This window comes from Miniopterus natalensis, chromosome 16 (assembly GCF_054644295.1).
Source record: "Miniopterus natalensis isolate mMinNat1 chromosome 16, mMinNat1.hap1, whole genome shotgun sequence".
NCBI classification, from domain to species: Eukaryota; Metazoa; Chordata; class Mammalia; order Chiroptera; family Miniopteridae; genus Miniopterus; species Miniopterus natalensis.
In genome coordinates this window covers 2,711,169-2,736,966 of record NC_142096.1, presented here as the reverse complement: position 1 = coordinate 2,736,966, position 25,798 = coordinate 2,711,169, and the positions used below count along the sequence as shown (strand labels likewise).

The 25,798-nt window shown below is 43.1% G+C and overlaps 2 protein-coding genes across 3 annotated transcripts in view; both read left to right on the top strand.

Annotated features, from left to right (window-relative positions):
• The window catches only part of SNTG1 (syntrophin gamma 1), a 46,551-nt gene extending 41,460 nt beyond the window's left edge, over positions 1–5,091 (top strand). The window contains exons 15-18 of the mRNA XM_016198959.2: positions 1,559–1,711; positions 2,303–2,395; positions 4,026–4,136; positions 4,740–5,091. Of these exons, the coding sequence (XP_016054445.1) occupies positions 1,559–1,711; positions 2,303–2,395; positions 4,026–4,136; positions 4,740–4,898 (516 nt within the window). The 3' untranslated portion in view covers positions 4,899–5,091. The remainder of the gene's footprint in view (positions 1–1,558; positions 1,712–2,302; positions 2,396–4,025; positions 4,137–4,739) is intronic.
• A 5,419-nt stretch (positions 5,092–10,510) lies between these two features.
• PCMTD1 (protein-L-isoaspartate (D-aspartate) O-methyltransferase domain containing 1) overlaps positions 10,511–25,798 on the top strand; it is a 34,616-nt gene continuing 19,328 nt past the window's right edge. Inside the window, exons 1-2 of one of the 2 annotated variants that reach the window (XM_087825262.1) lie at positions 10,511–10,595; positions 18,991–19,423. In XM_087825262.1, coding sequence (XP_087681388.1) covers positions 19,117–19,423 — 307 coding nt within the window. In that variant the 5' untranslated portion in view covers positions 10,511–10,595; positions 18,991–19,116. Of the gene's footprint in view, positions 10,596–12,015; positions 16,445–18,990; positions 19,424–25,798 lie in introns of those variants that run through there. The other variant, XM_087825263.1, reaches the window with a different exon arrangement.

The window sequence follows — 25,798 nt, the reverse complement described above, 5'->3', positions numbered from 1 at the left end:
AGCAAAAATGTTAATCATTTTTCCTCAGCAAACAGTGGTTTTGGCTCATAAGTAGGGTCTGAAAAGAAATGATGCATTGTTATAAAAGGAAATATAAGATAAAGACAAATAATATATATGCACATAATTTATATATACAAGTAAATTATATATATATAACATATATATAACTATATATAACTATATATAACATATATATATAACTATATATATAACATATATATAACATATATATATAGTCCCCCAAAATGCATTCACACACTTTGAATAATTATAAAGGCAGTGTTTATTAAAATACAGTTCATGTTCAAAATTGAGCTGTCAGCTGTTAAAGCGTGCATCCATTTTGGGGGGACACCCCGTATGTAGAATATAACGCGGAGAGGTGGGTCGGCGCCCTCCTACTGCCTGAGATGATTGTTAAGCAGATTCTGTGGGGAGGAAACAAGGAAAAGCCTGGCAGGAACCCGCTGAGGAAGGGGTAGGAAGTGCCCTTGGAAATAGTGAATTATTACCATAGCTTTTTTGCTGAGGAAAATACAGAAGAGAAAGGTGTGGATAAGTCTTTGATTTAGAAAATGTAGAAAATATGAAGGCACGTGCAAAGAAAGGGTATCTGTCTTTTTTAATTCTCGGGGTTAGGCTATGGCTCTGAGGATGCAGAACGACATACGACCGCTTTTAATCAGTTTCCGTGCTCTACACAAAACTGTTGCGATAGAAAATCATCGCGCATTCTTTAAAATTCCAAATGGTTTCTGTAGCCATTTTTAATTAAAAAAACAGAATACTTTATAAGACTCAATGATAATCTACGTTCCGTTTCTGCTCCAGGGACTGTGGGCTGGGAGTATCCGCGATCGATCATTAATTGGCCTTGCCGAGGTCGACCTCATTTGTGCAAACAAGGCCGCGTTCCCTGTGTCTTGCGTCAGTCGTTTCTCTTCCAGTTAAAGACTCTGTGGAGGAGAAAATGCTGGAATATTTGCAACATAATGCAATGTATCAAACGTGTCTGAAGCAGAGACAAAGAAAGATGATTACTTCTGAAGTGCTCATAATTCTTTCCTATAGAATGATTCTAGATCAAAGCTGACGTTTACAGTAGCACAGAAGCGAAATAAAAATATAGGTCACTGCGGGCTCCTCACTGTGCCTGGGGTTGCTAGCAAAAGCTGAAGCCAGGAACCCAGCTTCTGTTTATGGATGGGATTCCGTGTCAGTGCAGAGGAGAAATGTCATGGACCTTGAGGCCTGGGATTCTGGCTGCAGGGACCTCTTTTTTTTTTTAACTTTTATTGGAGCGACACTGGTTAGTAGGGTTATACAGGTTTCAAGTGCGCAATATTATCCTGCATCACCCGTGTGTCACCCCGTGTGCTCCTCACCCAAAGGTTAGTCTCCTTCTGAGCAGCGACCGTTTTTAAGGAAGATTTAGTGACAGTGTCGAGTGCGGTCTCTGCCACCGGCCCCCCAGCCGCGCCCCGGTCGGCCTGACTTGAGGCCCAGGCGGCGGTGGGAGCTGGCGCTCGCGGCCCTAACCCCCGGCTTCCCGCAGGACAGCGAGCTGCTGGACCGGCGCAGGCACTGCTTCACCGTGCAGGCCGAGTCGGGCGAGGACCTCTACTTCTCCGTGGAGCTGGGCTGCGACCTGGCCCAGTGGGAAAGGGCCTTCCAGACGGCCACCTTCCTGGAGGTAGAGCGCATACAGGTGAGCCCCTGGAGCGCTCGGGCCTGCGACACGCTGGGGTGCCCTCGCTCCGAGCTCCCCTAGACATTCCAGTTAGCATGAAAGACTCTTCTCTGAGCCTGGGCCTCCTCAGACACACTGGCTAAGTAGCCATTGTGATGACGTGAACAGTAACGCAGCTCTGAGGAACATTTTCATTCCTCGGCCATTTGATCTCTCCAGGCTGTTTCCTACCAGGCATCAAAAGCATATTGGTGATTTTAATTAGAATCAGTTCCACTTTAAATCTAGAGTGAAAATGCTCTGATTTTAATTAATCCTTTACAAGACCGTTCCCTGTTCTTCAGTCATGATCACCTCATTTTCAGTTAAATGTTCATTTTTCTTGCCAGAAGGCCTTCATTTCATCTCTACCCTTCAAAACTACACACGGACTCCGACGCTTTTTTCATAGGTCATGTCATCTACGAAGATTTTGCTGATTTCCAGTTTACCCCGCCCACCGATGACCACTTATTACAGAAGCTTTCCCAGTCTTGGATAAATATTAGCTATTAATCCTGACCTGGGATCAAGCTCACGAAAAGTAACCGTGTTTTCTGTTCTGTCTAGTGCAAGACGTATGCGTGTGTACTAGAAAGTCATCTAATGGGACTCACGATTGACTTCAGCGCAGGATTCGTCTGCTTTGATGCTGTGACAAAGGTGATGAGTTCCGTCAGCTCTGGAAATGTTCTGCAGACATTTTGATTTTAGAATGATTGAAATAACCAGACAGAGGACCGATAAGGAACTAGAGAACTTGACCAAGACTATTACCAACTCTACCCACAGAACATACAGGGAACCGTCCACCCAACAAGAACAGTGTGTACTTTGTCTCAAGTGCATGTGGGACATTCTCTGGAATGGGCCATATGTAGGGACACAAAACAAGGAGTAATGCGTTTTTAAAAATTGAAATCATGCCAAGTGTCATTAAAGACTCCAATAAATAATAGAATAATAAGTCATAGAATTCATATTTAAAATTATGCTTTTATTCACATCGCGTTATGTTTAAGTGGATTATTGAATCATGTTAAGACCATGCACCAAAGTTTAATAAAAACACACAACAGGTTCCACTATACTGTAGCTTAAATGGAGCCCTCTCAACACGATACACTAGAATCACTGGCAAAAACTACAGGGTAATATTTTACTTTCATAAAATCTTTGGCCCATCTAGTCATGAGAAAAATATCAGACAAATTCCAACAAGGGGCATTCTACAGAATGTCTTTCCAGTACTCGTGAAATTGTCAAGGACAGTCTGACAAGAAAATGAGAGACTGTGACAGCCAAGGAGAGCTTACAAAGACGCAGTGAGTGTGACGTGGGAGTGGCTGGGAGCCTGTCCCAGAAAACGTGATTAGGTTAAAACTAAGGAAACCTGAACAAATAATGGACTCCAGATAACAATACTGTCCCAATATTGGTTCCTTAATTATGACATGTATCATATTACTATGAGATATCGACAATCAAGTAAACTGTGTGTAGGGACGGACATAGGAACTCTCTTTACCATCTCAGTTTTTCTCTAAATTAAAATATATGTATATTCTCAGCCCCCCCCAAAAAAAATGTTTGGACCTGTCACTGGGGTTCCATGTCACTATATATTCAAACAATTAAGAGCAGGGTTATGTTTTAATTAGCATTTTGGTTCTTATGAGGATTTAATATTAACTAAATCTGTTGCTGCAATACAAGAAGACGGTTTTGAGTCAAATAATCCCATACACTGAGATATGATAGCCTGATTGGGCTAGTTCTATAAACTGCTTATTCTAGTTCAATCTCATGATGGCGCCGTGTAAATTTTCATTATAATTATTTACTCAGGCTCGCTTTCATCTTGGTAAAGCTACAGGTTATTAGTTTGAGCTTAAAGAGAAAGTTCTACAGAATTATCAATTCAAAATCGCCTTATTTCTATTAATACAAAACAAAGAAACATATAATAGGTGTTTTTGTTTAGTCACTGGCATCGACATATGTTTTAAGTGAGCTTGTTTTTATTTCATGATAATATGAAACAAATTATTCAAATTTATTTATTTGTATATATTTTTTGGAATAATTATTTCATGGGTACATAAGTTATTTCTAGAAATAAAAGTATATCTTGAATCTAAATTATAGATTTTGATGAATATATTTTAATTTACTTTTTAATACTGGGATATAGTACTAACTTAATATGATTACCCTTTTGCACTTAAAAGAACTAGGTTGTGGTCTGAGTGAAGATATTGTGTTGACTTGTGTTCTGTTTCTTTCCCTTCAGGCTGTACTTTGGAGGTATAAGTTTTCTCATCTTAAAGGCTCTTCAGATGATGGCAAGAGCAAAATCAAATTTTTGTTTCAGAATCCAGACACTAAACAGATTGAAGCAAAGGTAAACCCAAGTTCATCACATAAACCGCCTCTAACTACATTCGTACTGTTAGGAAGCAAAGGAGAGAAAATTTAGAAGGACCAGAAGACAAAAGCATACATTCTCTGTTGACCTCGGACTGTGCCTCACGGCCCAAAAATTAAAATTAAAGATTTTAATGGCTAATTTTCACTGAAAGGCATAACTTAAAGTCAATTTATGTACAGTAAAAGGCAGTCCTCTCCTTCTAGGTGTCTGTTTGGCTCACTCTTCTATCTTTTCGCCAAGAAAATGACTAAATGCATAGTAAACATCAACAAATATTTGTTGACTGAATGAACGAGTTTGAAGAGAATGTATGTTGAGTGTGGTAAATGGGGTTCAGAAGAGCTTCATCACAAAGAGACAGTAAATAACTGGGGGAGGGTCATCCACGGGGCTCAGTGGGGAGACGAACATGTCGTTCTGAAATTCACATTATGGGTGAGTGAAAGCAGGGCCCCAGCTCTATCGAAATAATCCTTGGAGCCCCAGGAGTGGGTATCATTGTCAGAGGTGTCTGATTATTTCCAGTTTTTTTTAAGAAATTTATTTTTATTTTATCTGACCCATTTTTCTTCTCAGGAGCTGGAATTTTCAAATCTATTTGCTGTTCTTCACTGCATTCATTCATTCTTTGCTGCCAAAGTCGCTTGTCTGGACCCTCTCTTTTTAGGCCACCAGGCTACTGCTTCTGCTGCGGCCACTTCTACTGCGACAAGCAAAGCAAAGCACTCGACCTGACCCGCTGAGCTTTGTGTTGCTACTGACCCTGACTGTATAAATAGAACAAACAGACTCATCAGTTTAGATCTGGGCGAAACAATAACATCATCGAGTCAAATGACCGTTTCAGCAGGAAAGGAGCGGCCGCCGGGATCTGGAAGCGCTTCCGTCTGGGGAGGCCGCAGAGGACCGGCCCAGGCGAGCGGGCGGCTTGTTCTCGCACCCGCTGGTTTCGGCCAGTGTCCTGCTCTCATCAAAACAACGGAGGCTTTGCATTGTGTAAGTAATACAGAAGTTGTAAACTCTCTGTAAATAAAATAAAAATACTAAATTTAATGGTTACTTCTGTGTTTTAGAATATTTTGTATGCAAAATACATGTTGGTTCAGATCATGAACTAATAGCCTGTGGTTTTATTACGAGTGACCTAAAGGAGGCAGAAAAACCGTGGGGCAGCAAGGACACTAGCATGCAAAAAAACCTCATCAAAGAAAAAAGCCACTTTAATTTGCTGACGTAGATTTCTCCGTGTATTATCGCTTCATGATTTGACACAGACACGCCAGCTCTGTTTCTCTTATTGTGAAATATTTCTAAGAGTTGCAAAAGGGTGACCGCATTGACCTATGATGGGCTCAGTGTGAAATGAACTATTTCCTCCTCGGAAGACTCATACTCAAAGTTTTATTCACTGCTAGTGTCGACCACATACGCCCAAATGTGTTCCTTTAATTGTGAATGAGGCAACATTCACGAACATCTTGTTCTGTCTTTCGTTCAAGGAGACTTGTATTTTGCCTGATGGAGTTTATTTTCAAATTAAAGTTTCATAAATTTTCAGGGACCCCAAAATTTTCCAGAAAAAAGAATATCAATAACTGTGGTGTGAGAAACAATTCTTGGTAATCCTAACCCTAGCTAATCGTAAACTAAAATGTTTCTAGAAAGCAGTCTCAAAGCGATTACTTATGTTAGTTAAATGAAATTTTTCCATTTTGGTAACGTTGAATGATAAAGTGAGGTATGAAAGTAAAGATTTTAAACTTCTACCTTACCATGTCATAAAAAATGATTATATGATTCTAAACAATGAAGGTTCTTTTAGGTGTATTTTCTTAGGAATGTAGATCTGAAGAGGCTGGAAATTTGAAAGCATTGGGGGGAGTGTGCACAGGACTCAGAGTCCAGATATTACATAACTATTTGTATAACAGGGAAAACATTTCCTGTCCTTCACTACAGCTGTCCTGAGATCTTTTAAACAGCCAGCTGCCTATTAAAAAAGGAAAATACGCTTTTTTTTTTTTTAAATTAACGCACATGTTCCCAACCAAATCAAAATTGGACATTTCCACGTGAAAATGACCAAGTATCTAATAAGGTGGTTTGATTTATTTTTTAAGTAAGAGGAAAATATCACTGAAGATGGAAAAAGTGATTTGTAAAAAGGCACTACCATTATAATTAAAGAATTAACATCCAACTATTTCTATAATCATAGATTTTCACTTCACTTTGCATCTGATCAATTCTGAATCACATTAAATTTTTTTTTAAAAAGAAAGTTTCATAGTTTTACATGGGCAAGTGTTAAGTTGGGCCTAGGACATGTTACTTAAAAAACTGTGGAAAATTCAACAATATTAATAGAACTTATTTTGACCAAAAAACTAAATACATACCTGTAATTAGGGCAATATTGTGGAAATATTCCATATTTATTGATCACACATAACAGTCGTTTTAAATAAGAAGCCCACTGAAGGCAGGCTTTGCTATTGAACTTGTGGAGAAAGAAGAGAGGGCGACGTCTGCCCCGGGATGGAGGCAGCAGCCTCCAGGTCCTGATGGAACCCCGGCTACCGCCTGGCGTTGTGGCTCAGTGCGCCCGCCTGGGGTGGCACCCGTGTGCCGTCAGTGTGATGACCTGGTCTACAGGGAATACGAAACGGGCGAGTGAGCTGAAAGCAAAAACAGTTTAAAACTTTATGTGTCATGTAATTATTGAAAAATTGTCAGATTTTTAAAAGCTCCATTTAAGAAAAATACAAAAAGGCAATTTATTGAAATACCTTTTTTGTTACATCATAAAAATATGCCAGCCTCTGCTTGTGTGTGTGATGTAGGAAAAGATGCGCAATGAGACATGTATGGACATACATCTCCTTGTGCAACACACGCACACATGTGTATACGTATGTATATATAACAAAATGTTAATTACAGATGAAAATTATTTCAAATACATATACTTAATATCTGCATTGTAAATTGTAACTTGAATTAAAATTTATGATAATACTATATTTATTTTTGATACTATTGATAAAAAGGCCTAAATTACTATGTTACGTAATTAGGGGAGCAGCCACCTATTAAAAATATTATTCTACTTTTCATTAGTGAGCAAGTAGTATTTAACATCTTTTAAAACTTTTTGTAAGTGCAGTATAATTACACTTACACTTAATGTAGTTGGATTACTGAATGAGAAAGCATAGATATGAAAAATATTAAAATAAATCTCCATTTCTCACATAATTTTGATTTAGAAGCATTAGGCTTATTCACATTAAAACCTAGTTTGTACTGCAGAACATTTTAACAGCAGAATGTTTAATTTAGTGTTAACCCCTCCAGTGCCTTGGTATGTGTGTGTGTGCGCATCATGCATATATATGTACATATGTATATATGTATACATGTGTATGTATATATACACACATTTAAAGGGTTCATCCTAGTGTACGTAGTACAAGCCAAAAGAGAATATTGGTCAGATATAAGGTCAGAGAAGGGAGTTCAAGTATTTCAAATTTTGCTAACTACTGTAATAATGTACTTTGCCTGATGAAAATATAGCAATTCATGTAAGCTGAAGTAAATTAAAGCAGGGGCATTTTAAATTTGTTATATTGAAACAAGTATTTATTTAAAACTACTTTCATAGATAATGTAAGTGTAATGTGTATGCTAACATATGTCAGCCAACACTATTTTTAAGGGAAAATAATTAACTAATAACTTATTGCCCATTTTCCAGGCTTATAACCAACTTAGAGTTTGAAAGCCTTTGCTCACAGTGCTGTCATTTAGCAAGTAGAAAAGTCATTACTTGAAAATAAGTGTCACATCCATATTAACCACGGGAGCAGAGAAAACACTCGTTTGTACCCCGGCATTCCCCTCATTTCCAACAAAGCTTGCTCATGAACTTTGCGTCGAATGCTGGAGTTGAGAGAAGCTTGATTTGCTGTTGTGAAAAGTTCTGATCTAAAAATTATTTAGAATCACTGCTGGGAGTCAGCGGTGTGGAGAGCTTTAAAATAAGCACAGGGACAATCTTGTGCTTTACTCTTTAAGGTAAGTGTAGATGTTCTGATGTTAAAAACAAGTAGTTCGCTACTCTTAAAACTTCTATACTCCTGAGTTCTCCTTAAAGAACGGCTTTATCCATCCCTCTAAAACTGCTATTTATGATTTATTCTTCTTCCTCAGTACTTTAAAATTATAATTCACTTATGTGCACATCTGAAGTTACTTTTGAAGGTAAATAAAATATTGTAAATGTTATATATTTTATATGTATTAAAATAAAAAGAAATACCAGAAATATGAAATGTAAATATATTTATTTCATTTTTTATTGTTTTGGTGGATGTTTGTAAAATATAAATTCATATTGTGACAAAAACTTGTCACTGTGTTCCTTAAGTTTATTAATGTACTACTAATAAAACTTTTTTAATGAGGCATACTGAAAAATAAAAGCGAATACTCTTTACTACACTTGTGCTTTCACTTCTTGTGCTGGACGTGCATGTGCTAAGAGCACTGTCCTGAGAGCTCTGTGCCTTGGGGGCAGACCTCTTGGGACAGGACCTGCTCTGGCTCATCATTATGAAGATCAGCTATCTGACGTCTATGAGGCCCTAAAGATGGGAGAAAGATGTTATTTGACAAAGTACTAGAACCGCCACAGTTGCAACTTTTGAAAGCATGACAACTTTGGTATCTGCACAACGGTCCATGATAAACTGGATCTATACTGAGAAGACGGGTCTGACGGGGCCTGATGAAAATATTATTAATTCATCATCATCTGGTCGTTTGTCACTGAAAAGAGCTCATCCCTTCATGTCAGACGAGACCACAGTTGTCGCTCAGTAACTACAGTTCCATCAAATAGATGGATCGCATGAATCATTTAAAAGCAAGTCTGTTATCTATATTATTCCAGGAACCAAATGAACCTCTCTCTCATTTCTTATGTTTTCTATTTTTGTATAGAAAGAAAATCTGAAAAAAACAGTACATACTCATCACAGATTTTTTAAAGAACACAAGACACAAAAGATACATTAAATCTCACAACCGCGAAAACATGCACTTTTTATTTTAGGTAAGTGTTACGTCTATGTTTATATAGAGGTAAAAAAAATTAAATAAATAAAAATGAGCCGAGGTACAAGCACCCAGATTTAAACGCTTTATAAACCTATTCCCACAAAGATACAATGTAAAATACACAGATAACTCTGTTTGGGGGTATATGTGAACAAGAACAGCACAATGTGGGATTTTAAAGCTGACTGCACACCGCCGGCCCCTGACTAACCGGGGTTGAAAATCTCCCTGTGCCCGGCCAGTGTGGCTCAGCGGTTGAGCCTCGACCTAGGATCCAGGAGATCCGGGTTAGATTCGGGTCAGGGCACATGCCCCGGTTGCGGGAATGACTCTCTCATCATTGATGTTTCTATCTCTCTCCCTCTCCTTTCCCCTCTCTGAAATCAATAAAGATATATTTAAAAAAAAAAAAAAATCTCCCTGTAACTGCTGCAGCCCCAGCCTCGCAGCGGGTCCCGGTGTGCCGAGGACGACAGGTGTCCTCAGCCGCAACGTGGCGCGGGAGGCGCGGCCGGGGCGCAGGAGGCGCGGGCTCGCTCGTTCAGCGACCCCAAAGGCCAAGGGACATTCAGGCGACAGGGGCAGGAGAGGGGTGAGGGTGGGGCCCCGCCGCTTAGGCCTGCGCGGGGAGCGGCCTGGGAAAAGGGGCGATGCCCCAGCCGGCTGAAGGCGGCCCTCTGCAGGGAGGAGGCCGGCCGCGGATAAACCGCTTTTGGGAGGAGGCCGGCCGCGGATAAGCCGCTTTTGGTGAAACGCGTCGCTCTCATAGCACCCTGGTGGCTACTCCGGGTCCCCGGGTTGGCAGGGCCGCCCCCGGGCTCGTCAGGTTGGCAGCGGCCCCTTTCTGCCCGCAGCCTCCGGAGTTAACCCCCCAGGCAGCACCCGCGAAGCTGCCCCGACAGCGGGAGGACCCGACCCGGCGCCCCCGAGGTCGAGGGACCGCGCCCCGCTCCGGCCCGCGAGCTTCCAGACGCCGGGCAGGGGGCGAGGAGGCTGCTCCTGCTCTCGCGATATCCACCCCCTGGCCCCTGTCTCTCGAGACCTCGCGTGGCTTGGGCCTGGGGGCGGGGCGGCCCGGGGGCGGAGCCGGCGCGGGGCGTCCGGGACTCGCTGACTCGGGCGTCCTGGCGGAGGCCTCCGCGCATGCCCAGGGCTGACGCCGCCGGAGCTCCCGCGGGGCCGCTCCCTCCGCCGCGGGTCCCGGCGTCCCGCCCTCCTCAGGCGGCGTCGGCGGCGGCGGCTGCGCGGAGCTCGCGAGTCCCGGCCCCTGATCCCCGCGCCCCGCGGCCCGGCCGCCCGCCTCGCCAGGTAGCGCCGCGCGCGGGGTCGGGGTCGTGGGGCCGGCGGGTCGCCGGGGCCGGGGTCGAGGGAGGCCGGGGCCGTGCCGAGGGGGCGCCGGGGTCGGGGCCCGCGGCCGCGGGCGCTGCGGGGTCGGGGAGCGGGGACCCCGCGCCCTTCGGGCGGGCGCCGGGCCGCCCGAGACTCGTTGTTTGTTTGGGTTCGGAGGCGGCGAGCCCGGGGCCGGGCCGGGCGGGCCTGAGAGGCCGGCGGCGCCGACTCCCTCCCCCTCCCCGCGTTTCGCGTGTTTGGGTTTTTGGGGGTTTTTTTGTTTGTTTTTCTGAGCGCTTACTGCTGCTGTAAGTCGGGCCCGTCCCGAGGGCGCCTCCGACCGGGCGGGGCGGGGTGCGGGTCCCGGGCGCCGCTGCCGCGCGTCTCCCCGGCGGCCTCCTCGCGAGACCGGAAAGCGCCGACTGCGGCTTTTCCGTGACGGACTGAGGGTCGCGCGGGTGCGGAGGGGAGGGGCGGCTCTGCCGGGCGGCGGGGTCCCGCGGCCGTTCTCCCCAAGTTGCAGGAGGACTGCGTGCTTTTTAAGGAAGAAACGAGGCCGCCGAGCGGTGCGGACGCCGCTCCCCCCGCCTCGCCTCCCCCCGCGCCGGGGCCCGGCCCCGCAGCGCCGCCGGGCCGCGGGGTCCTCCCGGGGTCCTGCCCGGCGTGCGGCGCCTCCCCGCAGCCCTGAGCACACGCCCGGCGGTGGCCCTGCCCGCCGTCGGCCCTCGCAGACGCCCCTCCATCTTAGCACCTACTTCATGCCTCTTAAAGGTCGCGCGGCTGGGCGCGGTGTTTCTTTTTCCTGCCGAACATTGTCTCCAAGTTGTTTCCCAGCCTTTGACGCTGGTTTCAGGAGGCCCGCGGGCCCGTGTGGACCTGGGCTGCGGGGACCTTCAGGCGGGGCGTTTACGGGGCGGGCGGGCTGAGCGTGAGGTTCCCACGGTGCTCCACGGGAGGCTGGGCGACCGAGGCGGGCAGGTTGGTAAAATAGTCCGCTCTCTGGTTCGTTTGTTTGTTAAAGAAGTATTTTTCAGAGTACATTTAATTTCTGGATGGTCCGTTGAAAACACGTTTAAATTCCTTAGACGTGAGCTGGATCGCGCGTGGAGGAGAGGGAAGGTGGAAGCCAGCGGCCCAGAAGTTTGTATTTCAGGCAGGTAAAAACAAACAAACACAAACTCAAACATTAACAGCCGGGATCGAATGTTTCCATAGCAGACTGTAGGGAGAGAGCCGTAGGTAGAAAGCTAGGAGCTCCCTGTTACATGTCGTATCTCTGCGCAGAAGAGCTGGAGGCCTTGTTGGCTTAACCGCGGACTGGTGTGGATTGAACTTGTGCCGTGTGCTCATCCCGGGGTGGCTGCGGGGAGAACGGAGACCGGGCTGGCTCCGGACAGTGGAGCCTGAACGCCCCGGCCCATCGTGTAACATTGTGTTTTCTAGGGAACTGCTTTTAAAGGGAGGCAGACACATCCCCGGCACTTTACTGTTGCGGGTAGTATGTTCTTCCTCATGCGTGTTTCGCAGCAGCGTAGGTGTAGTCCCCCCGTGAGATTAATAAACAGGCTCTTAGAGGGGAAACTGCTCCAGGGTCGTTGCCTTTTCAGTGGTGGTGGCTGCGGTGGACTCAGGCTCGCTTAACCCCAGAGCCGGTGCTTTCTGCTCTGCCGCATGCCTCCGGTCGTGAAGGCTACTTTACACAGTGTCCTCCTCTTTTTTGCCAGTGGAAGTGTTCTTGCAAAATGGAGACGTGTATATAACATTCACTGAAAAAAAAATAATCCAAAGGATAGTGTGAACCTCAGATGCTCGTTTTAGATGAGGTTTCTGGGGGTGTATTATTAAAATATTAAAATTCCTTGAGCTGATGCCATTAGCCAGCAAGGAGGCGGACTGTGGTACTTCAGTCACTCTGCTTGATGCCCTGGAAAATTGGGATGTGATAGTGAATTGTAGCTCTACAGGTGCTTTTGGTCCTTATAAACGGGGTGGGTAATCCCATTGCATTTAACATGTTTATGAACCCAGTTGCACTCTTGGTAAACTGAACTAATATGGTGAAAACAGGGTCCTAAAAAAATTAAAATGTACTTACTTTATTTTTGGTATTTTAATGTCTTTTAAAATGCATCATGACAGATAATAAAGTATGTGTCATAACGTTACGGTATATTGTTTCAGTTCTCCAGCAGGTGCGACACTTGGGGAGTTTAAAGAAATACGGCAAATACTGAAGTTAATAAAGTGTGATCGGTGGTAATATGTACTTGAGGAAAAAAGTGATTTTGAAAAAGAATTTTCAAATCACTCTGAGGATGAGTGATTTTTATTTGTGTGGAATTCCAAAGTCCCATTTCCCTGAGTCCCGTCCTGGAAGAAGTGTAGCCAGGGATTCAGTAGAGCTAAAAACAAAGCCCATGTCCAGAGTCTCCTTTCCATGTTGGAGCTGCGTCCAGTTCAGCGTCAGGCTAGTTGCAGTCCCTTAGCCCATGGTGTGGAGTCCATGCTTCTATGTCTCTGGATCTGTTTTGTTCATCAGTTTATTTTGTTCATTACATTCCATATGTGAGTGAGGTGATGTGATACTTACCTTTCTCTGACTGGCTTATTTCTCTTAGCATAATATTCTCCAGGTCCCTCCGTGCTCTCCCAAAGGGTATGAGATCCTTTTTTTACAGCTGCATAGTAGTCCATGGTGTGAATGTCCCACAGCTTTTTATCCACTCATCTAGTGATGGGCACTTGGACTGTTTCCAGATCTAAGCTATTGTAAGTTGCACTGCACTGAACATAGGGGTGCATATAGTCTTTCTGATTAGTGTTTCAGGGTTCTTAGGATCTGTTCCTAGGAGTGGGATCACTGGGTCTGAGGGAACTCCATACTGTTTCCCACAGTGTCTGCACCAGTCTGCATTCCCACCAGCAGTGTACTAGGGCTCCCCTTTCTCCGCACCCTCGCCAGCACATGTCATTTGTTGATGGAGCCATTCTGACAGGTGTGAGGTGATACCTCATTGTCGTTTTAATTTGCAGATGTTCATGTTTTAATTCCTGGAACCTGTGAACATGTTGCCTTCTGTGGCAGAAGGCTGCTAATCAGCTGACTTTATGATAGGAGGACTATTCTGGAAAATCCTAACGGGCTCAATGTAATCACAAGTTTCCTTAAAAGTGGAAGGAGGGCTCAGCTGGCTGTTGCTGGCTTTGAAGATGGTGGAAAGGGTCATGAAAGACGAACACTGGATGCTCAAAAATGCAGGAGAGCACCCCGGCCTCTAGAAAAGAACTCGGCCTTGTCTGAGCCTTGATACTAGGCCAGTGAGACCCATGTCAGACTCTGACCTCCAGAACTGTAATGATAAACTTCTGTGCTTTTAAGCCATTGCATTTGTGTTAATTTTTATGGCAGTGATAGAAAACTAATACAGGTGAATGTATTGTGACCATTTGTTTACTCAGGGCAGTGATTGCTAAGCACCCCTTCACCTAACAAAATAGTAAGATGACATTTACAACATTAATGTAAAATCTGTGACACTGTGTTTAAATGGGGGTGGCCATGAGCCCTGCCAGGTAGAATTCCCTCTCGTTTTTGCAGGATCCTCAAGGTACCTCTGAGTTTTGGGGGATTCTTCCTTTAAAGATAAAAGTGGTGTACTGGGCAGGTGAGTCAGGTGGTATAAAGAATGCTGTTGAAGTTGGGAGAAGCACAGATGTGAAGACCATCTTGAAGTTAGTTACAGTAATCTAGCTGAACTCGATTAGGATAGTGACAGAATGGGATTTTCACTAAGAGGAAGGGAAGTAGTTGAAGAGAGTAGTTAATTTGAAAGATGAGGGGCTAAGGAGAAGGTTTTGGTTTCAGACATATTAAACTTGAAGTGGTGGTGGGAAACCCCTCCCCTGTGAAATTAATCTGGAAACTTATTAAATGCCTTGGAAATTTTATGCCAAAAAGGGATGATTTAGAATCAGTGCAGGACAAAGGAATACAAACCTGCCCTGAAGTCCCTGAGGCAGTACGCTAGAAGGCGGCAGGGACAAAATTGGCAGCCTTTTAAACTGCTTTTCTGGGAGAGAAAAACAGCTGGCTGGGGTCCTTGTGCATTTCTACATGGAGTCTTTGGGGAAAGAATCCTGTACTAGAAGAAGTTGTACATAACCTTTGTTCTCGGTAGGAAAGACAGACTATCCCTATGCATTTACTGTAAATATAGAAAAATAAGTTTCCACCCTAGACTCACTAGCTATAAAAAATGTTAGGAGAAATTACAGTAAAGTAGTTGGGTAAGACAAATTACTAAAAATTACTGTCTTTGAAAGTATTTTTGTTCCTGCAAAACACATATACCTTGCACCCAACCCACATTAAAATAAAACAAATGCCCTATAGAAACAAGGCTGTCTTTCTGGTAATTGCCACTCTGTATTCACTGTGTTTCATTTTTAGTACAGTAGCAAAGTCTGTCATTTACTGTTGCTTCTTCCAGACCTGTTTTCTGTGAAGGAGTGATACAACAAATGTGCTTAGTTCTTTAGTGTCCGTTTATACATTTAGTTTTTCCTCTGTTTCCACAGCTCTGGAAATGCTTTATTCCAATAAATGTTTTTTTGATGGTCTTTTTCTTCTTTCAGTTTGAGATTCCACTAACAAGAAAAAGTAACCTTTGCTATTGCTTATCTCTAGCATTTGTTTTAAGAATTGGCTTTGCTGTTTTTCTGCTCCTTTATTGCTTAGTGGGTTCTAATTTTAGCTTGCCCACCATGCCTACATCAAATTTAACGAGTTTTTCAGTAAATACATACAGTATTTTAAATGTATTTTCCTTATGATTTTTAAATAACATTTTCTTTTTTCAGGTTTACTTTATTATAAGAATACAGTATATAATATACAAAATATGTGCTGATTGCTATCGGTAAGGCTCCAGGTTAACAGTAAGCTATTAACTAATTTGGGGAGAAGTCAGACGTATATGTGGATTTTTGACTTTGGGAGCTAGTGGGGTGGGGGTCAGCACCCCTATCCCCGTGTTGTTCAAATGTCAACTGTATTTATATTTCATCCTACCTCTTTGTCATCACTGAGAAGACACTTTCCTCTGGTTACCTCTCATTCGGTGCAGCCCTGTTTTTCAGGATGCCCGTGGCAAGGTCATTGAGGGGTGAGTGGTTCACACCTCAAGTAGTGTGTTCTCCTTGCTGTCACTCGTCTCTTCCCCTCAAAGCTGGTGAGCCTTGTCCCACCTTTGCAGGAAGGGAGCAGCAAGGAGCGATTGGCTGCTTGCCACTGGTTGCTAGGAGGGAAGGAAAGTCAGTCAGTATTTACTCTGCGCTACTCTGGGACATCTGTCTGCTGTTTGCTTCCCACCTCCTTTGACTTGTCTTTAACCTCCCACAAAACATCCCTGAGCTGTCCGAAAGACACTATCTTTGAACTGGACCTTCAGTGGTTCTTCCCTAAAACCAAATGCATTAAAGCCACACACCTGATTGGCTTCCAGTCTTCATCAGCTGCTAAGGTATCTCTAACATGTGGAAGCTGTACATTCCTGTCGCTTCAGCACATAAGCGTGTTGTAAGCCACCACAACTTCCTCATTGTCGCCACACCACTACCCTACATACTAAATGCGAGGGCTAGTGTGTGTTAAAGAAACACGCATCAAAGCAGATTGTGCCTTTTATTTCAGGAAGCCTTTCCTGACCGCCTGCCTCCTGGATGTCCTTACAGCTTTCTGTTCAGATCTGTTTGTCTTTCCTACCAGGCTGGAGAGAGGAGTCCAGGAAAACTGGTTTCACAGTTTTGGAGTGCTCCTTGTTGATAAGGTGATGTGTGTTTTTTCCAGCCTTCTGATAGGTCTGTTGTAGTGGGTCTGGATCCCAGATTACACTGCCCTTCCTACAACGGAACTGTGATTCCCTCCTTCATTAGTGTGTTTTGCCCATAGTAGATGTTCTTAAACTAGAGTAGGCTCCTGGGTCTCTGAAGAACTCAGGAGCCATTGAAATTATATGCAAAACTTCTGATTTATTTTTTAATAGAGAAGGGTTATACATATGAGCAAACTCTTGAAAGGTCCCCCCCCCCAAAAAAAAGTCACTGGGTACAGGATAAAGGTCTTATAGTGCTGAAAGGTCCCCAACTGCTTGTAATACTTCAAAAGCCGCTCTCGCTGTAAATGCCAGTTGCTTCCTCAGCCTACCGTTTTGTTGCTCCTTTAAAAGTGTTACACAGATGGTGTCCTTAAGAGAGCTCTCCCTGATGCCTGGATTCAGTTTCCAGGCTGGGCTCCTCCGGGCTCCTGCGGCAGTGGTCGTGTGCGTCGGAGCCCTCCATCCCTTTACAGATGGTTTCTCACGGAAAGTGGGCATGCGAGTCCTTGTCTGTCAGCAGGTGGTGGTTGTCCCTGTTTGTCTGACCCTTCCTCTTGCCTTTCCCACCAGGAGTGTGAGCCTCCGTGTAGCAAGGTCAGTGTTTTGTTTTGCTGTGATAGTCTTAGATTGGTTTGAGCCAGTCAGTGGGGCTGGAGAGGTGTCAGGTCATTCTTCAGCCCTAGAACCAAACAAGGGGGGTCCTTTTTCAACTAGTAAGTTATGGCCCTGGTGGGTGTGGCTCGGTTGGTTGGAGTGTCACCCCGTGTCCCAAAAGGTCAAGAGTTCCATTCCAGTCAGGGCACGTGCCCAGGTTGTGGGTTTCATCCTCGGTAAGGGCGCATGTGCGAAGCAGGGATCATTGGTTTTCTTTCACATTGATATTTTTCTCCCTCCGTCTCCCTCTCTTTCTGGAATCAGTGAAAACATATCCCATATTCTTGCGTGAGGATTAAAAAAAAACTGGTAAATTGCAACATTTCCAGTAGAGCCCTTTGTTTCACCTGGGAAGACATTCATTCTCTGAGTACCAGATGAAAAAGTTAACCTGTGCTTAGAAGCCACGTCATTAAAAAAACCTTTAAATGCCAGACTCGCACTCCATGAGTGGATGTGCTTGAGTTATAAAGGGAAGCCAGAACTCAGACTCCTCGAAGGGGCAGCTGATCGGCGTGTCCCAGTGCACTGCATGCTGCGAGATCACAGTCATGGGGGGTGCCCCAAACCCTTGCACTTTTTAAATTTCTTTCTTTATTTGGTTTTGGGGGTCAGTGAAGTTGGCCAAGTTTGTGTGAGTTTGAATAAGTTAAATAGGAATGTGATGTGAATTCACAGTGTTTACTCAGAAAGTGTAAGGAGGTCATAAGAAGAGACAAAGGACAGACAGGGATGGGCTCTGGTAAGGCACCTGCCCCCAGAGTGCTGGAGCAGCCTGCTGCAGGGTCTCAGCATCCGGACGAAGTTCAGACCTGATTGCTTTGCTTCTCTAGTCCAGAGGGAGGGAGGGGTGGCTTTGCCCAAGTCGACTGTCACAGCTCTTGTTTTGGCCATGGGCGTTTCATTTCTCGCTTTCCCTCTCTCCTGATTTATTAATTTAAAAATTGGTATATGGATTTAGTTAATCAGCTGTAGTTGAATGAAGCTTAAGTTGTGTATTCAGTAATATGTATTGACAGTTTATCAAGGTACACGTATGTTGCATTCAAATATGCTGAGTTTGACCTGTTAGAGAAGTTCATTGTGCGTGTATGTTTGTATAATGTATGTTCTAGTGCTTATGTTATTAAGGTTGTTAATAAAATTTCTTGTCTTATTTATCACAAGGTTTACAAAACGATTTCTTAACTACACACATATACACTTTAAAAATGTGGGTCTGTTTTTGTTTTTGCATTTTGTAAGTAGTGTTTGGTTACTATATTATTCTTTGTGTTAACATTTTGAATTTGTGTGGTACATTTGGGAATGGTTAGCAGATTTTTAAGTTCAGGAATTTTGAATCAAGTAATCCATGAATATTAGACTGGACTTAAAATACTCTAAAGAAGGCAACAGGGCTTGGTGACAAAGAGCATGGTTCCTGGAGTCTGAGAGACCTGGGACTGTCCCAGCAGTGTCTCTTTAGAGCAACACTGACTAGTATGGCAGCTACTGGCCACATGCAGGTCTTAAGCACTTCAAATGTCTGACTGAATTTTAAATTTAATTTATTTAATTTAGGTCTAGGTAGCCATATTGGGCCTCGGCGTAGTATGAGGTGACTTAACTTTCCTGTGTTCCAAATTTCCCATCTGTACAAATGAGGTCATACTTAAACTACCTTTTGTGGTTGTTACAAGAGTAAGTAAAAGAATGTATTGAAAGAGCTTAACACTATACCTGGAACCGAACATGTCCTTGAGAAATGGTATTTATGATGGTGATGACATATTTAATAAACTGGAATTACTTTCCGTTGGGGCATTAATTTAAACCTGTTTATTTTTATTCTTCCCTTTCAGGATTGTTTTATTTTTGGAAATCAAGTGCAATATTAAAAGGAACACAAACTGTACTGCACATTATTGGAAGCCATTTCTGCTAATTTTATTGCATTTTAAAATTTATGATTTGATTTGAATGCTATCATGGGAGGAGCAGTGAGTGCTGGGGAAGATAATGATGACTTAATTGATAACTTAAAAGAAGCCCAGTATATCCGCACTGAAAGGGTGGAGCAAGCCTTCAGAGCGATTGATCGTGGAGATTACTATTTGGAAGGCTACCGGGACAATGCGTACAAAGACTTAGCCTGGAAGCATGGGAACATACACCTGTCAGCACCTTGCATTTACTCTGAAGTTATGGAAGCCTTGAAACTCCAACCAGGATTGTCTTTTCTTAACCTGGGAAGTGGAACCGGATATTTAAGTACAATGGTGGGCTTAATTTTAGGTAATTTTATTTTTGTAAAATTCTTTTTTAAAAAGTAAGCTAAGTTTGTATTACTGTTTATGATTTACAGGGCTTGTCACTTTGTGTGCAGTGTATGTTTGTATAGACTCAAAGTAGTTACCTCCCTTAAATGGAAACGTGGTAGTGATCTTCTGAGTCCTCAGTTGGAGAGTCAGCTTCTGCACTTAGTTGGAGGCCTAAAGCTCTTGGCATTGTTTTCCAGCCACCCCCCCCCCCCCCTCCGGTCATTGTTTGTGCTTAAAATTGAACAGCTGGTAGGCCGGAGACTGAGGAGTGTAATGTAATTTATTTCAGGTAAAGTGTTCTTACTGCTGGCATAGAGTTTGATAGTTATCAGTGTCCCATTTTAAAGGGAGTGGTGCCAGGTTTTTGTTAAAGATACAGGAGTATGTGGATACAGAGGATGTGGCACTGGCAGGCAAAACAAAGCACTGGGGAAAAAGCACAGAAGAGAGAAGTGTATGTCATTAAGGTTTCAGCATGCCCGTTAAGTAATCGCCTGTTCTGCCAGGTGTTACTTCTAGTGTGAGTGTGCAGCAGTGATCAAAAGGGCAAATATCTCTGCCTTCAAGAAGCTTCCAGGGTGCTTACTGTGAAAGCCAGGCATAGATGTGTAGGTGAGTTAAACCAAAGCACAGAGGTTAAATATCTTGCCTAAAGTCACATAGGAAGTAGCAGCTGGAAAATATGCAAAGTGGGTGAAAAAAGCATGGCTAGAAGAAAATCTGTAAGACGACATGTTGGGTGGAAAATGAACAGCCATGAATTTGAGTGTTTACTGAGTGCTGCTGTGTGGCAAGAATGAAGGTAGAGCAGGAAGGCCCATGACAGACTCTTGCCCTTGAGTTTAGGGGCCGGTGGAGTTCACAGACCAGTGGGGGTGGAGAGACAAAAACCAGCCCCCTTATCCAATGCGATATGTGCTACAGTTGAGGTATATTGTATGCCCATGTTACAGGGATAAGACCAGTTTAAAATTTACTCCAAAGTGATGGGGAATCATTGAGAGATTTTAAATAAAGAATCTGACTATACTGTAGGGTAGCTAGGTCCCAGAATGCTGGGACAGTCCTGGTTTATCCCTGCATTCCTAGCATCATTATTAATAGTGTTCTTTTCTTTCCCAAAGTATCTCAGTTTGGACAGTAAATCCTGTGGTCACATATGACATTTAAAGCATTTTTAGTCCTGAAATTCTCCTTTCCTACACACTGGCTAGCTCCTTAGTTTCTTAATCATGGAACTCGTAATCTATTTCATTAAAAAATATATATATATAACATTTTCCTCCCACAATTGAGTCAGTTGTTGATAAATAATTCCTCAAAAATGGAAGCAAATTATTAACTTTTACCAAGAAAGAAATGGAGCAGCTTACATGTACAGGTGGTCCTCCTGCTGCCCCTGAGACAGGAGTTTCTCAGCAGGTTGGGAACCCCGGACATCTCCCCTTGTATCACTGGTGCCTCTTTGAAAAGGAATCTGTAGGGTTTGAGACAGTCTCCAAATCAAAGGGAGTCAGTGGGGAGAGTAGGTAGAGTTTCTTTTTAAACGTTACCCTTCTTGAACCAGTGCATTTCTTGACCAGTTCTGGCAACTTTAGGCCAGAGTCCAGGTCTCATACCATGTCTTGCCAGCCTCAAAGCACCTGTCTTCCACTTCTTCAGCCCTGGCAGCTGGCTCCTGCTGAGGGAGGTCAGTCTAGCCAGAGGCCTGGCAGGGGACAACCTTGCTAGCAGTGAGGTGGCCCTCTTAAACTCCATTTCTTAGTTCTAGTCTCCAAGACAGTCGATAACTGGCCAGGTGCATTTGTAGGTGAGCTCAGACTTCATTGTTTCTTGAATGTCTAATGCATACCAGGGAGCAGTGTGGGGAATAGACCCTGGGTCAGTGAGCCCCCTGGTGCACTAACTGTTTTCCTCCTGTTACCAGCTCCGGGGAGTCATGGGTCTTAGTCACATGTATGACTGGTTACTAGATATTCCAGGATTTGCTATGTGTGAGCTGCGCAGTCAGGACAAGATAGAGTTCCTCTCCTTTAGATGAGAAATAACTTATTTTGCAAAAAAGATAGAAACATTTTAATGGAGAGGAAGAAAGACCAGAGTCTGTAAAACTGTGATTACAGCTAATTACTTAGATCTGTCCAGCTTCTGAGGAAGCTTCATTTTTTTAACTCTGTCCCCCCTTTTTTTGGTTTGTATTTTGAGAGTGTTTAAGTCAAGGAAGGGAGGGTACATCCATAAAAATCACTTAGAACTAGATCCAAAGAAGGATGCTGTATGCTCCCTATAATTATCTGAGAGTGTGAATCACACGTGGTTCTGTTGCTTCACAGTGACCTTGTTAACAGAGGTTCTCTCCTTATTAAGTAACTATAGCACCATGGCTCTCGGCCATGTCTCTTGGTCACAAGATGGGGATGACAGGTGCTCGGCATTGGAAGCGGCTCTCATCTGAGGGCGCACGCTGTAGTCCAGAGGCGTCAGGCTGAGACAGGAGAGCAGGCCTCTGTGCTTTGATAATACAGGTGAGAAAGATACTCCTGGAGGGATTTCCATCGGCACTCCAGAAACACACCTGGAGAGGTTGGGCTATCATCTTGAGGGAGCTTTTGTTGTTTAGTGTGGGGAAGTTAGGTTTATCTTATGGAAATTTCTTGTGATTAAAGTTCATTTAAAGCAGTTATTCATAAATAGAATTTATTTTTGCCCCAGACCTGGAGAATGGATCACCTCTATTTGACAGCTTGTTTAGTTTCAAATTGAAGATAAATTCTTGTTTCCATGCGCTCCCTAGAACTGAGGAATTTCACAAAGATTCTTGCATTTAATTGGCTCTCTCAGTACTGTCTTATCACACCTAGGGAATCCCATTGAGAAATAGGGCACAAGAAAAGAAGCCTCCCAAGTCCTCTGCTCCCCAGAGTTGAGTTAAATGTCAGAACCGTGATGGCAAGTTATTCTGACAGTGTTTCTGATGCAGGTGGTATGGTTCTCCTCCATTCTGGCCCTTTTTGCTTAGGGATTCACTGTACTATCAAGGCTCATCCAATTTAATGACTTTCTTAATCTCTCCCCTTCCTGCCGAGTTAATAGGAGTGACTGGAGAGGCTGCCAGAATCATGCCAACACTGTATTTCTCTACCTCAGCACCACAGTATTAGTTCCTAAACGGGAAACAACTAACAAGCTCGTGTGCTTAGCAGGAAACTTATGCCAGCGTATATCAGCACCAACAATTGCCACACTTAGCTGCCCAAAGCAGCTGATAGTTAAGCTGTGTGTTGCCATCGTGGTTGCCGACTATCTATACTCTCCTCTTTCTCTTTACCACAGGCCAGAGACTCAGATACTGGTGTTTTCACTTTCATTTTAGCCCCACTCAGTTCCGTGAGCTTTAGTGAATCTGCAGAGCTGTGCAAGCAGTGATTACTACGGTCCAGCTTGAGAACACTTTCATCGCCTCAAAAAAAGCCCTCCATCACCCCCAGTTGCATCCACTCCCTATCCCTACCCCAGCCCCCGGCAGACACTCATTTACTTGCTGCCCCTGTAGACTTGCCTTTTCTGTACATTTCTTACAGATGGAATCACACAATGCATGGTCTTCTGTGTGTGGCTTCTTCGTTTAGCAGCTTTCAAGGTTCACCTGGGCTGTAGCATGTGTGAGTTGCTCCATTTCTCTTACGGCCGAGTAACAGACCGTTTCATTGGCCTAGCACATTTTGCCTCTTCATTTACCACTTGTGGACATTCGGGTTAGCACTTTTTGGCTGTTATGAATGAATGATGCTAAGTTTATTCATGTATAAATTTTTGAGTGGACAACTAATTTCTCTTGGGTGGGCTCCTAGTAGTGGAATTGTGGGCTGTATGGTAAGTTTATGTTTACCTTTTTTAAAGAAATTGCCAACCTTTTTTTAAAGTGGCTGCACCATTTTATAGTCTCTCCTACAATGTATGAAGTTCCAGCTTCTCCACATCCTCACGGATGCATGGTAGTGGGTATGAAGCGGTGTCTCGTGGATTTAACTTGCACTCGCTCCCCTAATGACTGTTCCTGTGCATGTTGGTCATTCTGTATCTTCAGTGAAATGCCTATTCAGATCTTTCCTTCATTTTTTTAATTGTTAGTATTATTGAGTTTTAAGTGTTCTTTATACATTTTGGATGCAACCCTGTTTTTTATTGAATGTATTGGGGTGACATTGGTTAATAAAATTATATAGGCTTCAGAAATTTTACGAAGTTTTCATACTTATTTTTCTGGTTATATTTCCACCTACTGTTCTTAGAAATTCTAAGGCAATTCTCTCAATGATGTGAAAATTCTTAGATGGTTCTCTGTGCATCTTGAGTTTTTACCGCAGGGATTAACTCTCCCCAACCTAGGTATGTACCCTTGACCCGGAATCGAACCTGAGACCCTACAGTGTGAGGGACCACAGTCTAACCACTGAGACACATCAGCCAGGGCTATTTTTATTTATTTTTATTTTTTAGTCCTCACCCGAGGACATGCTTAGAGAGAGGAAGGGGAACAGAACGAGAGAGAGACATCAGTGTGAGAGAGAAACATTGATCAGTCATCTTCCAGGATTGAACCTGCAACCCAGGTGTGTGCCCTGATCAGGAATCGAACCAGCAACGTTTTGGTGCACAGTGATGCTCAACCAATTGAGCCACTCTGGCCAGGCTAGTATACTTTGTTTTTAAATCAAGACATGAAAAATGGATATTGTTATGCTTTGCATATATAATTTGTCTCAGTCTTGTGAGTCTTCTAAACTTGGGACCATAGCTACATTTATATACTTTATTATTCCTTCAAAAAGTAACTTATTTGACACTCTGCCAGCTGCTGAGGATAGAGCAGTGCATAAGATACGTACCATACCCTTGAGACTGTGCATGTCACTTCTGAACTGGCAATAGAAGCACTGTGTCAGTTATATTGGCCGTTCTTCATTTAGTTAAGTAAATATTTATTGAGCGTTTATGTAAATTGATCACTGTGCTGGCCTCAGACTATCTTCAGGTTTTTCACAGATATACACAATAGAATGAAAGAGCCGGCGAAAATGGCTTCCAGGGGAAATGATTGCATTAAAATTAAATTTGGATCAAGATACAAAGCTGTTTTAATTAGCTTTTTAAATTAGCTTTTAAATAAATTCTCTATTATGTTGTAGTTGAGCACATGTTTTTCTCAGTTTATTGAATTTGCTTTGGTAGAGACTTTCTCTGTGAATGGCCCAGTGTAGATGTGTGAGGTAGTCTAAGTTGCTCTGGACATAAGAGACTCGAGTGTTGTCAGCCCTTTGGGTTGAAATAAGTAAGTGAACTGGTTGTGGTGTCTGTTCTTGATATTTCAACATTTTAGACATTTAGTTTACATAGGGGTTGGGTCCACCTCTGACTCTTGAAACTAACACTTTCAGATTCTGTATAAGCGTATTTCTAAGACTCAAGTGTAATAAAAATAGCACTTACATCCATAAGCTGAAAGGAGCTCAAGGGACTAGAACCTGAATTTCCTGGTAAATTTCCAGACTTGCTTCATGGGGTCTTTTCTAAACCTACAGAGAAGAACAGGTTTATCGTCTTAGGTGTTTCTACCCAGCTTCAGAGTGGTTGAGTGACCGGGGGAGGATTCAGTAACCATTTGGCAGTGATTGTCTGTCTTTACTAATGTGTTTTCAATGTAAATGTAGTAGGATGGAGAAACCATAATAAATTAATCATATCTTAGTAAGTGGCAGTGCATTAGAGCAATTTCTCTTTGTTTAGTTAATGATTACACTTAATCTTTTGCTGATTCCTGCTTCTACCCTTTTTTTTAAATCTACTTTTGCATTCTTTTATATTTCTACATCATACCCCAGGCTGTTCATGGAAAGAAAGAGTCAAACCTATTGTCTGCTTTTTACCTGTTACTTGTCTCTGAATTCTTACAAAGTTATTTATAAATCTTCCCAAAGGTGCTTAAATTTATACAACTAAAGTTAGTAATAAAACATTGTCATTTTTACATATATATTTTCTCATTGAGACACTTTGTATTCGTTTCATAAAAACCAAATACCTGATTGGCCTACTCCTTCTTGTGGTATATATTTAGTGTTTATCCAAAATGATTTAATTTGTAGTTATTAACCCTTGATATTACTTTACCAATGAGAACAGAGAGGATAGTCCAAAGACATTTTTTAAAATTATGTAGATTGGGCTTTGTAATAATTAGCTGTGCTCCGGTTACCTGCTGAGCCTGGGCCACACCCTGAGACTTTCCTCTACCTGTTTAGGGTGAGACCCAGGCATTTACAGTTTAAATCAAATTAAATTTAATCTA